This window comes from Diceros bicornis, chromosome 5 (assembly GCF_020826845.1).
Source record: "Diceros bicornis minor isolate mBicDic1 chromosome 5, mDicBic1.mat.cur, whole genome shotgun sequence".
Taxonomy (NCBI): Eukaryota; Metazoa; Chordata; class Mammalia; order Perissodactyla; family Rhinocerotidae; genus Diceros; species Diceros bicornis.
Window position 1 is genome coordinate 95,455,115 of NC_080744.1, and position 13,129 is coordinate 95,468,243.

At 41.6% G+C, this 13,129-nt stretch overlaps 2 protein-coding genes across 2 annotated transcripts in view; both read right to left on the reverse strand.

Moving 5' to 3' along the window:
- Positions 1–358: 358 nt before the first annotated feature.
- C5H15orf40 (chromosome 5 C15orf40 homolog) lies at positions 359–6,956 on the reverse strand. Its single transcript, XM_058542549.1, has 5 exons — positions 6,766–6,956; positions 5,630–5,756; positions 3,152–3,279; positions 1,665–1,756; positions 359–528 (listed from the first exon to the last, which is right to left on the reverse strand). The coding sequence occupies exons 1-5, from the start codon at positions 6,877–6,879 to the stop codon at positions 522–524; spliced, it is 468 nt and encodes a 155-aa protein (XP_058398532.1). The 5' UTR covers positions 6,880–6,956; the 3' UTR covers positions 359–521.
- A 4,796-nt stretch (positions 6,957–11,752) lies between these two features.
- Positions 11,753–13,129, reverse strand: part of BTBD1 (BTB domain containing 1) — a 45,302-nt gene continuing 43,925 nt past the window's right edge. Inside the window, exon 8 of the mRNA XM_058542552.1 lies at positions 11,753–12,806. Within this exon, the coding sequence (XP_058398535.1) occupies positions 12,648–12,806 (159 nt within the window). The 3' untranslated portion in view covers positions 11,753–12,647. The remainder of the gene's footprint in view (positions 12,807–13,129) is intronic.

Consider the following 13,129-nt stretch of genomic DNA (forward strand, 5'->3'; position numbering starts at 1 on the left):
AGACCATATAAAACAGAAGCACATCTGGAGGCAGTGTGGCATAATGCTTTAGAAGAGAAGGCAGCTGAGCGTCCCCCATGCTCTGCCATTAGAGTTTACTGTGATCTTAGATAAGCCACCTAACATTTCTTGTCCTTGGTTCCTATCAACAGAATAAGAGTTGTCCTAGATGAGTGGTTCCCAGCTCTTTTAACAACCATAATTGTTACTGTTGGTCTTTCTTGTGGATTTACTTTTAAAGATTTTGTCTATAGAGACATTTTCTCATGTACTTAGACAAAGGACACAACTGCAAATCAGTTCTTCTGACAGCAAAGGTAATCAAGTTATTTACCTTACCAAATTACTATAATTTGCATTGAATATTTAAAAACAAGATATTTATTATTAGCTTTTGAAGCTTTAATACAGATATGATTTCTGATAGGCTTTTACAAATACTGAAAATAGCTTCCAGGTCCTCTTTCTTCTTTTAAGGATCTTTGGAGATTCATAAGAACTACTAGATTTGATGATTGCAGTTACCATCTAAAGAGGAAGAAAATTCAGTGACTTCTCAAAAATGATAATTAACATTAAATTACAAGTCTTGATTATTCTTAACTTTGTCAGAAGATGCTCAATAGAGTTTTAAAAAGACACAGAAAACGTTTTTGCATTTAGGTAAGCATTTTAAAATATTTGGGGCCGGCCCAGTGGTGTAGTTGTTGGGTTCACATGCTCTGCTTCAGTGGCCTGGGATTTGCAGGTTCAGATCCCGAGTGTGGACCTACAATACACACCGCTTATCAAGCCATGCTATGGCAGGTGTCCCACATAAAACAGAGGAAGATGGGCACAGATGTTAGCTCAGGGCCAATCTTCCTCAGCCAAAAAAGAGGAGGATTGGCAACAGATGTTAGCTCAGGGCTAATCTTCCTCACCAAAAAAATATATATATACAGTAAGACTACAAAGCAGTGTGACAGGTTTTCCTCTGTCACTTGTAAACTGGATTAGAAGGCAGTCCCTAGAATTCCAGAAGTGTTGTGGAAATATTAGCATTTTAATTTACAATCAGGATAAACAGAACTCAACTAGGAGTCAAGAGATCTGGGTTCTAGTTGTCATCTTGATCTTGAATAAGTCTCTCAACTTCTGGGTATCAGATGAAATGGGCTGAATCAGGTCATCTTGAATATCCTTTACAGCTCTGTTATTTTGTGATGCAATGAAATCTGAGTAACATGTTCCAAGCTGTTTGGGGTCAGGGGTTTTAGAACCTATAGTCAATGTATAGTACTTTTAAAATTCCTACTTTTTTTTTTTTTTTTTGGTGAGGGAGATTGGCCCTGAGCTAACATCTGTTGCCAGTCTTTCTCTATTTTTGTATGTGGGACACCACCACAGCATGGCTTGATGAGTGGTGCATCGGTCTGCGCTTGGGATTCGAACCTGCGAACCCCGTGCTGCTGAAGCTGAGCATGCGAACTTAACCACTACACCACCAGGCCGGCTCCATAAAATTCTTACTTCTTTATTGAGTCCTGTTCTTATTTAAATATATATATATATTTTTTTTTCCATGTTCTGTGCATTTAAAGATATTTTCCTATTTAATAGCTTTTTCATCATTAGCAATCAAAAAGTTTCTCAAGGATGTATTTTTCATTTCTTGCTTTTACTTTTTTTCGAGTTCCTTTTTTAATTTCTCCAGGATCTCTTCTGGAGTCGTGGAGGCCAAAAGCTTCACCACTTTTTCACGAGATTTACCACCCTGGACCAAAAGGAAAAAACGTGTCAAGATAACATACTAAACTTTCTAATGCTACTACTAGAGACAGCAGACTTCAGGTGTACCCATCACAGCTGTGTCCTCATGAGGTTGTTACAGGTGGGCTGGAGCTTTCCTGTCAGCTTAGCTGCCACTTTTTCCTGGTCATTTCTGGTCTAACCAAAGACTGTCTTAGATTCCACCTTACTACAAGTTTTTACAGCCCTCTAGGGTTTTTACCTTCATACATCAATTTCTGTAATAATAAAAGCTGGGCATTAAAATGTCAAAATGAATGTGGAATCCAGATGTGCAATATTCTGGTTTCAAGTAACTCTTCTGTTTAAATTAAAAGTGAAAATTTCTTAAATTCCTAAAACATATTGCAGTTTTATATGAACTTTATATAAAAATAGTTTCAAATATAGAAAAAAATTGCTATTCTCTATACTGTTACACATTTCTGAAAATTCCAAACAAAAAGCAACCACATATCCAAGTGCTGTAGTTCCACAACTACTTAAGACAAGTATAAAAAGGATTTGTTTTGAAACACATCCTTTAAGGTAAAACTTGAGCAGGGATCTATCCAGATGGGGAGAAGTTGCACAGGTAGAAGAGTGAGCAGTGCCTTTCAGGGAAATGTCAGAGCAAGTGCACTGGCAGAAAATCAGAAATGACCTGCCATAGGCAGGGGATGTTGAGGGAAGTGGCCTGATCAGATGGATTTTTAGGTACAACCTATTAATCAATGAGTCTGAGTGCCAGCTGGAACCCAGATGGGAGCTACAGAGTGTGGAAAACAAGAAGAGCTTTAAGAAATATACACATGGCTGGGTCTCACTCCTGCAGATTCTATATCATTAAGTCTAGGGTGATGCCCAGGATCTTGTGTTTTAGAAATTGTTCCCCAGTGATTTTAATACTCACCCCTAGTGCAAACCTGTGGTATTAATGACTTCATATGAGCTTTCTCTCTTCCTAATGAGCTTTTCTTAGTGATCAAGGATAACGTGGGGGACTAGAAATAGTTGATGGACTCACTAATGGAGATGACAAACAATAGGAACCCTTTTACATTTTTTAGTATGGTGATGACTTGAAGGAAGAGATGAGCAAGATTAATCTGACAGAGCAGGTACAGGAATGAATTTAGAAAGGAGAAAATGCTGGAAATGGTGGTAACTAAGGAATATAATTAAAGAGTGTGGACAGTCTGAATAAGGATTGAGGCAGTACGAATGAAGGAGAGTGGGAAGAATTCACAGATTTTAGTGATTAAATGAATATGAGAGTTAAAAACAACTGGTTTTTCAATTATTTGGAAAAGAAAAATCACTTTTAAAAATAATGACTGATGTGTAATAACCAAACATGTAGAAAGAGAGAGAGACCTACCTTATCCAAAACCACGTCACTCTTCCTAAGTTCTAAGACCTTGGAAAGGTACCGACAGAGCTCGGCGTTCGCCTCTCCTTCTGCCGGAGGTGCTGCAATAGCTACGCTCACAGCCGTGGCTGTCAAATCTGGAAGGAAAACAGGTGGACTTTATCCTTGAGTTCTTTTTCTTCATGAAGGGAGGCTATTTTGTGAAAGCGTTTGCATTTGCCTGGCACATAGTAAGTTTTCAATTAATAACTGTTGAATGAAGAAATGATTAAACTAATCACACTTAAGGCAACATAAACATGATAAATATGCCTCTACCATTACAGAAAAGAAATCTCAAGAAAATTGCTATTTACCCCACCCTGCTGACCAAGATGGGCCAACAGAGTCCTGGTCAGTATCCTGGATTTAGGCAACTGGAAACCAATGACAGGAGGAGCCCCAGGCAGGGAGTCAGGAGCTGGGCATTAGCCCCAGCAATGTCCCCGAGGCAGCGCACTGGATTGTACAGGTCGTTCAGGGTTTCCTCATCAGGAAAATGAGGGCACTGGGCTAGACTCATCTCTTATGTGAAATGCCTCTTTAATGTTTTTAAAATGTAATATTTACTTAAACATTTACACAGCACTTATATACACTATGTATAATTTAAGAGCACACAAACATGTACTTTAGTGCTTTATAAAAATTAACTTTAATCCTCATAACAACTTTATGAAAAAATATTTATACCATTATCTCCATTTTACAAATGAGGAAATTGGAATTGGAAGTAATGTGTGGAAAGTCACATGGCTAGAAAGTGATGTTGTGATTCAAAAATAAATTTGAACTCATGGTTTGAAATCCAGGAACAAAGAACATTGCTTCTGAAGAGTGGTCCTGACTCCCTCATCAATACAGCCTTTATAAAGAGAAACCTGCCTGTCGTCTCCACTGTCTCTGAGAGAAAGTATTTACTCAGAGCAGTTTGCAAGCGAGCTTGAGCTGGTCCTACATCTGGGGTTACTCAGGCATTTCCACACACACTTAGTCCTTGCCTGTGGAAACAACATGGCCACAGAATCCACAAGAATGAGGTGGTAAAACAACTCTCCTCCTATCCTGTCACTGATTCTAAAATGCACAGTTTTTCACGTTTTATTATCTTTGAAATCCAGATGTCTTAGAATAGATGGGGGGAAAAGTGTTTAGTTGATATGGATTTTGTCTTACTGGTACATAAAATACTTGTGTACCTTATAGTTGATGGCATCTTAGATTTGATGCAACATGGTATCCAACAGTAGACAGTGCCCACAGGGACTACTTAGAAAATGCTGACCAAGGAGGGTAGAGCCAACAAACAGCCAAGTTAACATGGCCCTTAGCACAAACCAGACCTACCACCCCAATTCTGAGGTCTTGTTTTCAAAATATACATATATATATTTTTATGAGGAAGATCAGCCCTGAGCTAACATCCATGCCAATCCTCCTCTTTTTGCTGAGGGAGACCGGCTCTGAGCTAACGTCTATTGCTAATCCTCCTCCTTTTTTTCCCCCAAAGCCCCAGGAGATAGTTGTATGTCATAGTTGCACATCCTTCTAGTTGCTGTATGTGGGACGCAGCCTCAGCATGGCCGGAAAAGCGGTGCGTGCATCCGTGCGCGCCCGGGATCCGAACCCGGGCCGCCAGTAGCGGAGCGCATGCACTTAACTGCTAAGCCACGGGGTCGGCCCCCTCAAAATATATTTTTAAAAAATTGGAATACAGAGCTTTAGAGTTGAAAAAAACCTTCAAGATAATTCAGATCAACAATTTTCAAACCTTTTTCCCACTCAGAATCCCCTCCCCCCAATTTCCCCTGGAATCCCAACACTTAAAACAAATGCAAACACAGCCACTCAGGACCCCTGTCTGCGGGCCTCCCCTTGCCCACCTCAGAGATTCCCTAGGCACCTTTTGAGCTCCAGGGAATAGCTTGAAAGTCTAACTTAGTCCAGTGATCTCCTCTGACAGATGAAAGAACTGAACCCAGACATGTTTTGTATTGTTTTGATTTAAAACAAGTTCATACAGAACTTGATGACCAGGACTTCAAGATCTCAGGTTTTCGCTCCCTCCTTGGGCTAATGGTCATTAAACTTGACCAAAACATCTTTCTTTCTCTGGCCAATGTCTGCAGTTTGGAATAGGACAAACTGAAAATAATCTAGGCTACACGTTTTTGTGTATGTCCTTTCTAAAATACCTTATTTTTCAAAAAGAAAATATTCAATGGTTTTTAATCTAGCTTAGTATTCTTTAAATATTGTATATTCACTTTTAAACACTGGATTTACACCTTTACATTAGAATCTAGAATTTAAAAATGGAGAAGCCTCTAACTGCAGATGTGAAAATATCCTTGACCATATAGGGTAAACTTTCAGCTACCCAGGTAAAGGGAGGGTGGAGGGGACACCTGATTCATACATGACTCCCGCCTCAGAGTCCAGATATACCTGTTATAGCATTTTGTTTGGAACCAGGTTTGGCATGGATGGCTATGGTGACACAACCTTTAGGATCAGCTGCCACAGGACCTAAGGGAGGAAGTGGTGTCTCTGGTTCCTTGCTCTGGCTTTTACCCTGAAACAACAACAACAACCACGCTACAACTTTACAGCTTACAAAATATTTTCCCACACACTTGATCCTTCCACTACACCCTTGCACCCTTAACCAAGACAAATGAAGCTAATCAGTCCTGTCCAGGAATTTCTGACTACCTGGAATGATTTTCCAGCATCTTTCATGGCTCAAACAAAGTCTTCCATGAAGCCTTCCCATTGACCCCACAAACCATTTTTTCCTGCCCTGGGAGACCTGACTCTGACTTCCATACCTTCGTTCTGGCTCCTACCTTCTGCTCTGTTATTTCCCATTCTTCATGGCAGAGACCATTTATTATTCACCTTCGTGAATAGCACGAGCTAATAAATCTCTGTGAACAGCCGTGGCTGGAAGTGTATATGTTTGTGTATTTGGGGGGAAGGGGGAGAGGAAGGAATGACAGTGATATTTAAAGGCCTACTTTGTGACAGAAGCTGTACTAGGAACTTTTCGACTCAACAAACATGAACTAAGGACCGGGGCAGTATGCAGGCAAAGGATACGGAAAGACGAATAAGGACGCATGGTTCCTGCCCTCAAGGAGCTGGCACTGCAGCGAGGGAGAAGGCACAATATCACTGTAATCCCCTGCGAAGGGCTCCCTGCGCAAAGAGGGGGAAGCAGTCCAGCCTTGGGGCTCAAGGGAGATGCTGCGGGGAGGCGGTGCCTGAGCTGGGTCTCAGGGCTGGAGTTCGCCCTGCCGAGACGCGGAAGGGGGGTGGAAGCGGTGTATTCTCCATAGGGGGTCGCCATTAGCCCGGTCGGGAGGCAGAAGCAGCACAAAGCCTCCGATAAGCGCAGGCCTGCGAGCGGGCAGATGAGGCCAGAGGTCAGGGGCCGCGCTCGGATCGCCCGGGTGGACGGGACGCAGCCGAGGCGGGGAGGCGGCAGCAGGAGCCCAGGGCTGTGACCACCTCTGTCCCGCCGGCGGTCCCTCTTCTGTCCCTGCGGCCCGCCCTCCCGCCGCCACCGGACTTGCACTGGCCTTGGTGGTCGCACCAGCTTTCTTCGGCATCTCGGCCCCCAGAGCGAGCCGGGCGGAAGGCCGAGCAGCAAGTCTGGCCCCAAGAAGCCTCAGCCGGCCGCCAAGCCGCAACATTCCCACCGGGGAGGCGGCCCGGAGCCGGAAAAGCCCTCTGCGCCTGCGCACAGCGGGAGGGCGCGGCCCGCCGCCGCCACCTCGCCTGCGATCGGAGCGCGCCACTTCCCGGCCGGCGGGAGCAGGACCTCTCGTTCCTCCAGGACCAGAGAGACGGGGAGCTGGGCTCTGACCCTGTCATGACCCGCCTCCCCAACAGCAGGTGGGAGGGCTGTTACCTCTAGTCTTCTGTCCCCTCATGGGAAGAATGGTTTGGAGTGAGCGGCAAGGAGTGCCCAGGGCCAGGCGTCTTCTCGCTCCTGCAGCCGACCAGAGGTGCGGACGGAGCCCCACTGCTGCCCATGGCCGCAAGTGAGGTAGAACCTCCAGCTGCCTTAGCCTTTGGGCGCATTCCAGGTATTGACCGAGCACCCACCTTGCGCCAGGTGCTGAGGGTCCCACAATGTAAAAGAGGAGGAAATACAGTGATGTAGCAAGAGATGAAACTGGAGAAGTCAGCAGAGGCAAGATCGTAGTGTCATTGAAGGGTTTGAGGCAAAAGATTGGTACAGTTCAATTTGTTGTTTTAAAAAGATCACTGGCTGCAGTGTGGCCCATGGAGGAATAGAGGTAGGGAGGAATAGAGGTAGGGAGATATGCCATGTAAATGGAAGTTGGTGGCCTGAACCAGAGTAGTGGCAGTGGAGACGGAGAACTGAGAGCTGATTATTTCAAGGATATTTGGGAACTGGAATGATCCGAGTTTGGGGAAGGCCTGGATGTGGGAATGAGAGGGGTCAACGAAGATGCCTGGGTTTATGGGCGGAGGAGCAGGTTTGGGTGTCTGAGGTGAGTTGTTCGGTTTGGGACATAATGAGTTTGAGATACCCGTAGGACATCTAAGTAGAAATACTAAGGGGGTAACTGCAAGTCTGTGACTGAAGCTTGAGAGATCTGGGCTTGTGATAGATTCTGGAGCCCTCTGAAAATAGATGGTAGTTGAAGCCATGGAAGCTGATGAGAGACCGGCTCAGAGAGTACAGAGCACGAGGGCTCAGGACAGAACCCTAAGAGGAAGTAAAGAAGAGAGGCCACCAAAGGACACTGGCCAGATGTAGGAGTACATGGCAGCCAAGAAAGGACTTAAAGAGGGAGTGGTTAATAGTGACGAATGCCAGAGAGGACATGTAAAACAGAAATGAGTGGTGTTGGTGACCCAGGCAGGAGCAGCTTCAGTGGAGAGGAGGAAGTAGAGGTAACACATGTAGAGAGTAATTCAACTTCACTGTGAAGGAGTAACTGGTATCTGGAGGAGCACATGGCATCAAGACTTATTTTTCATTTTTAAACTGGATGAGAGAGAACCATATATGAATGTGGACAGGAATCAGCCAGGAGAGAAGAGGTTATGACAGAGGGAGGTGCTGGGGTTCTGAGCACAGGTGGAGAGGCTGACCTGTCAAGAGGAAGTCTTAGACACCCCTTCCTTCATAAGAGAAGGGAAAGCTTAGGTGCACATGCAGGTGTGTTTATAGGTTTGGTGGGAGCTGGATTTTCTTTCATTAGCTAAAGGAAAGGAGGTGTTGAAGATGTGAAGAGAGTGGAAGAGATTTAAATACTCTGGAGAATGGCAAAGAGCTGATTATTGAAACTCTCACCTGGCAGCACAGATGGTCTAGTTGAAGCTGGAGACCATGAAATCATCATGGCCCCAATCTATAGTTACATCACTTTATTTATTTTTTTGTGTGAGGAAGATCAGCCCTGAGCTAACACCCATGCCAATCCTCCTCTTTTTGCTGAGGAAGATTGGCCCTGGGCTAACATCTGTGCCCATCTTCCTCTACTTTATATGGGATGCCGCCACAGCATGGCTTGACAAGCGGTGTATCGGTGCATGCCCGGGATCTGAACCCAGGCCACCAGCAGCAGAGCGCGTGCACTCAACCACTACACCACGGGGCCCGCCCCAAGTTACATCACTTTAAATGCCTGGACTCAGTAGCCAGAACGTTGAAGATAATGCAGACAACTGGATTCACCCAGGTGGGTTTGAGCGTTACTGAAGTGGCTAAGGATCAAAGATCAAAAGTGGAAAAGGAAAAAAAAAAAAGGATCAAAGGTGGAGTCTAACTGGGTAGGGAAGGAAGACAGCTGACAGAACAGAGGTCAGGGGATGGCAGTCTTGAGATTCAAGAACAGATGTAATTGGAGTACAGATGAGAGCTGAAGAAGCATCGAAGGTTGTGGTCAGAGAGTGGTATGTCTGAATTTACTATTTCAGGAGTAGTACAATTCCACATGACAAGGTGCACGGTGCAGGCATGAGGAATGGCTGACATGAAATGGTGAAGGGGTTACTGGAGGTAAGGAAGGAATGGAAAGCTAGGTGTAGATGGGTTGTCCACCCCACATGGACTCTGAGGCCACTCCGTATGTAGGCTTTGGTAAAAGAAAGTGAACCAGGCGTTAAACCAAAGCCATATTTTCCTTGTTTGAAATCACTTCAGAATTGAGGCACAAAAGCTGAATCAGCATCATATAGAATTTGTTTTGGGTTAAGTCATGACAGCCTCAATTGGAGCCTTGACAGTTGCGGTGGTGAATTATTAATGGTGCGTGGCAGGTGACTAGATGGGTGAAGGCAGAGAGAGGGGGAAGAGGTGCCTTGCAAAGAACCATTCAGCCTTTCCACAGGTGACTCAGGAGTGGGGAGCAGGGAGGGGGGAGGAAAAGCCATCAGCTCCATTTGCCACCAGAAACTGTGCACCTGACTTGCTCCTGCCCCAAATCTCTGCCTTTGGAAGGGAAAGACGCAGAGTGGGAAGATATGTTGCCCAATGGTGTGGGAAGGAACAGGGGCTGTGATTCAAATGGCAGAAAACCCATTATAAACATGTTTATACTGGTTTGTATTTTATTTTTTATCTTCTTTCAGTTTTTAGTAAAGTTGCATTTAAAAACTCCATCTTATCTTAGCTTTGCCAATGGGGAAAATGGAAAATGGATTTTTAAAATGTACACACTAGACAAGAGAGTAAATGAGCCGTGTAGCTGGGGTGCTGGAGGTGACTGGGGCTGGGATCACGATGGCACCAGCCCCTCTGATGAAGGATGCGTTTTGTCTAATTCAAGGGGCACATCCTAGGTTTTGAATCTGAATGACTAGAAGAGAGAAGCATAAAGAAGCAAGTGATTTAAAGGAGATGAGACTAGAAAGGGAGGTGGAACAATAAGTTTTAGACATGTTGCATTTAATACACTGAAGTCGAAGACCTGGCTCTCTCTAATGTCATACAAGGTCGTCTATTCTCAGGTAATTTTTTTTCTTGAAAACTAAAGATACTACTTATGTGGACCTAAAAGAAAAAACACTTTGATAATGCAAATCAACAATCTCAATTTGTTGAGCAGATACTAGACTAATCACACTTTTAAAAAATAGAAAATACTTATATTCTACAGTAAATACAGGTTAGCCAAGTATCTTTTTGGGTCTTATTGTCAAGTTTGAGAATAGTGACAGAAATGTTATTTTGGGACCCAGCAAAATAGTATTTTCCCAACTCTTAGCTTGGGAGATAGACTTGGGTTTAAATTCTGCCTCCCATCACTTATTGACCTTTTTAAACATGAATTTCTTTGACTGTGAAATGGGTATTATAATAGTACTTACCTCATACTGATGTTGTGAGAGACAAATGAGAATGTGTGTAAACTACTCAGTGCAGAGCCCAGTATACAGTAATCACTCAGGTAGCTATTAATAATACTAAACAATGGTGAGATGGTCGTCACACTGTAACAGAGTAAATAACAAGAACTGTCTTCATTCCCCTACCTCCTGAGATCAGAACAAGAGAGAGAAACCCGAGACCACGGAACACTGATCAAGCAGCAGATGGAGCAGTAGTTATTGTTGCTATAGTTCCTATGAATTGCTTTAAGGCAGCAGCAAAACATTCTTATTTTGTGTTGCATTACTTCCACAAATTAAAAATAAGGTTAAACCTCAATTAACTAGAACCCTTATTCCAAAATGCTGTCTTACACTCAATTTTTAGGACAACTGACAAAAAAAAAAAAAAAAAAAAAAAGGATAATAGCCATTTATTTTTTTAAAATTTCAGGGAATGTCCCATATCAGTAAACAGTTCTGTTTCACCTTCTACAGCTACCTTCAATTACAATTGTTTAGTGCAATGTACTTGAAGCATTTGAAATGCCTCAAACATCAAAAAATATTAACTTATCTCTGGCATACCATAAAGTTTAAGGCAGAAGTATTGTTTTTTCCTATAATGGTTGCTACAGCATATTTGCTGGTCAATCTTTAGTCAACCAGAACTACACATTCCATAGATATTCCAGTTAACTGAGGTTTATACTCCCAAGGTCATGTTACCAGAGATAGAAATATTTCCCTTTCCTTCAGCAATTTTAAGAGACATCTGCCACCAACATACCTCACTACCTTCTTGAAAATATAAAATGAAATACTACTTTAGATGAAGAAATTTAAATCCTAAATACCATTATTTAGAAAAAATTAATTCTTTTTAAGTTGATACTTAAAGAATTGTGATTTTTAACCATCTTCCACAACTATTTAATATACCTTAAACTTAATTACACGTGAGTTTTTTGTAAGATAATCACTTTCAAGGGAAAAAAAGAATGTTATTTATATAAAATTTTGTTTTATAAAAAAGTGTATAAATGTCATTCTGTCAGATATACTTCCTATCCCCTCCCAATACAGCTGTAGCTGTGGACAACAGTGAGGTCATGAATATTAAACATATTTTACTTCTTGGATAGCACTGTGTAGGTGACAGAAAGTATACCTTTCAGCAAGAGTGATTCTGTTGGATATCTTTAAAATTTCAAAGCAGTTGTGAGAAATTTTAATACTTTATTCCGTTACTTGCTGTGTAAGATTATCACCACAGTGTTGAACTGATGTCTGTTTACCCGGTCACCATCATCATCTCACTCTTGGGAATTCTTGGCAGCATCCCCCATACAGATAGACAGCTATAGTGGTGCAGTTTAATGATAAAGAATCCAGTCTTAGACTATACCTTTAGATCTTTGTTTATATATCACATTATTGTGAATTTGTATAAACTCCATCTATAGTTTAAAACTGTACTATGTAAGACGTTACTATACTATTACAAAATATCCTTTTCTGTAAATGCATTGAAAATTTTCTCGAGCATTTATTAGGCCTATTTCTAGCACTATTCCAAATGCTAACAACCAGATATTTCAAAACTGCAAAAATAAAGTCAGTTTTCTTAATTTTCTGAAATTAGTTATTTGAGTTGATAAGAAATCTGTAGGAAAACTGACCCATCTGATCTCATGTATCCTTCAAAATAGTTAAGCCTATATGCCCATCTCAGCTAACCTTCAAAATAGTTAAAACAAAAACAAACTAGCTATATATAACAAGAATCTTTCAATTATAAAACTGTTGAAAGACCATGAGTCAGCTGATCTATGAAATTATACAAGATAAAGCTGAAACCGCTGTGTTTTTTTAATAATTAAACCCAGTTCTCTTTTCCCTTAATTAAGGTTATAAGAAAATGGAAATCTGCCTTTAAATCATGCAGAGATTTAAATCAACATTTTTCTGTCTCCTCTAAGAAACTAAAATGTTTCTTATCTTACAATTATAAATATTCATAACACTCGAACTCCTTTTTGTGGCCAGTTTTTTATGCCTTTGAGACTAGACTGTATGCTACTATTTAGCCAAGAGGTGTTATAATGCTACATTATGTATAAAATATTATTTCTGGTATTTGTCCATCTTCTATTGAAGTGCCATTATTATTGCCAGGGGAACTAAAAAAGAAAAAAACAGTCTTGCTAGCAGTAGGTATTTCATGCACTACTTTCTTCAGTCCTTTTGTGCCATAGTGGGAATCTGGACCCTAAATGAAAACAAAAGGTTCATTAGTAATTTTCATTTAATAAGCACTCAACTTAAAGCAGTGTTTTAATTAGATTGATGATCTATTATATATTATAGTTCATTATAGCTCCTGTATAAAATTTTATGCCAAGTCATTTAATGAGAAATGAAGTTTCTGATGCAACACTAATTAATGATTAAAAATACTGAATGTAGAACTCAGCTATTAGAAAACAGTGAAATGGTTTTAAGAAAATAATTATTTTATCTTCTGTCAAACATTCAGTCTCCTACTCAAACAAAGGGCTACTTCTTATGAGGAATCATTTCTTTCAGAGCAGA

Bases quoted from the DNA above. Each gene is read 5' to 3' on its own strand.
- C5H15orf40 (XM_058542549.1), bottom strand. From the start codon at position 6,879: ATGTTGCGGCTTGGCGGCCGGCTGAGGCTTCTTGGGGCCAGACTTGCT. The intron at 5,757-6,765 runs GCCAGTGCAAGT...TTGTTGTTTCAG, and splicing joins AAGCTGGTGCGACCACCAAG to GGTAAAAGCCAGAGCAAGGA. The intron at 1,757-3,151 runs GTAGGTCTCTCT...CTTTTGGTCCAG, and splicing joins GTGACGTGGTTTTGGATAAG to GGTGGTAAATCTCGTGAAAA.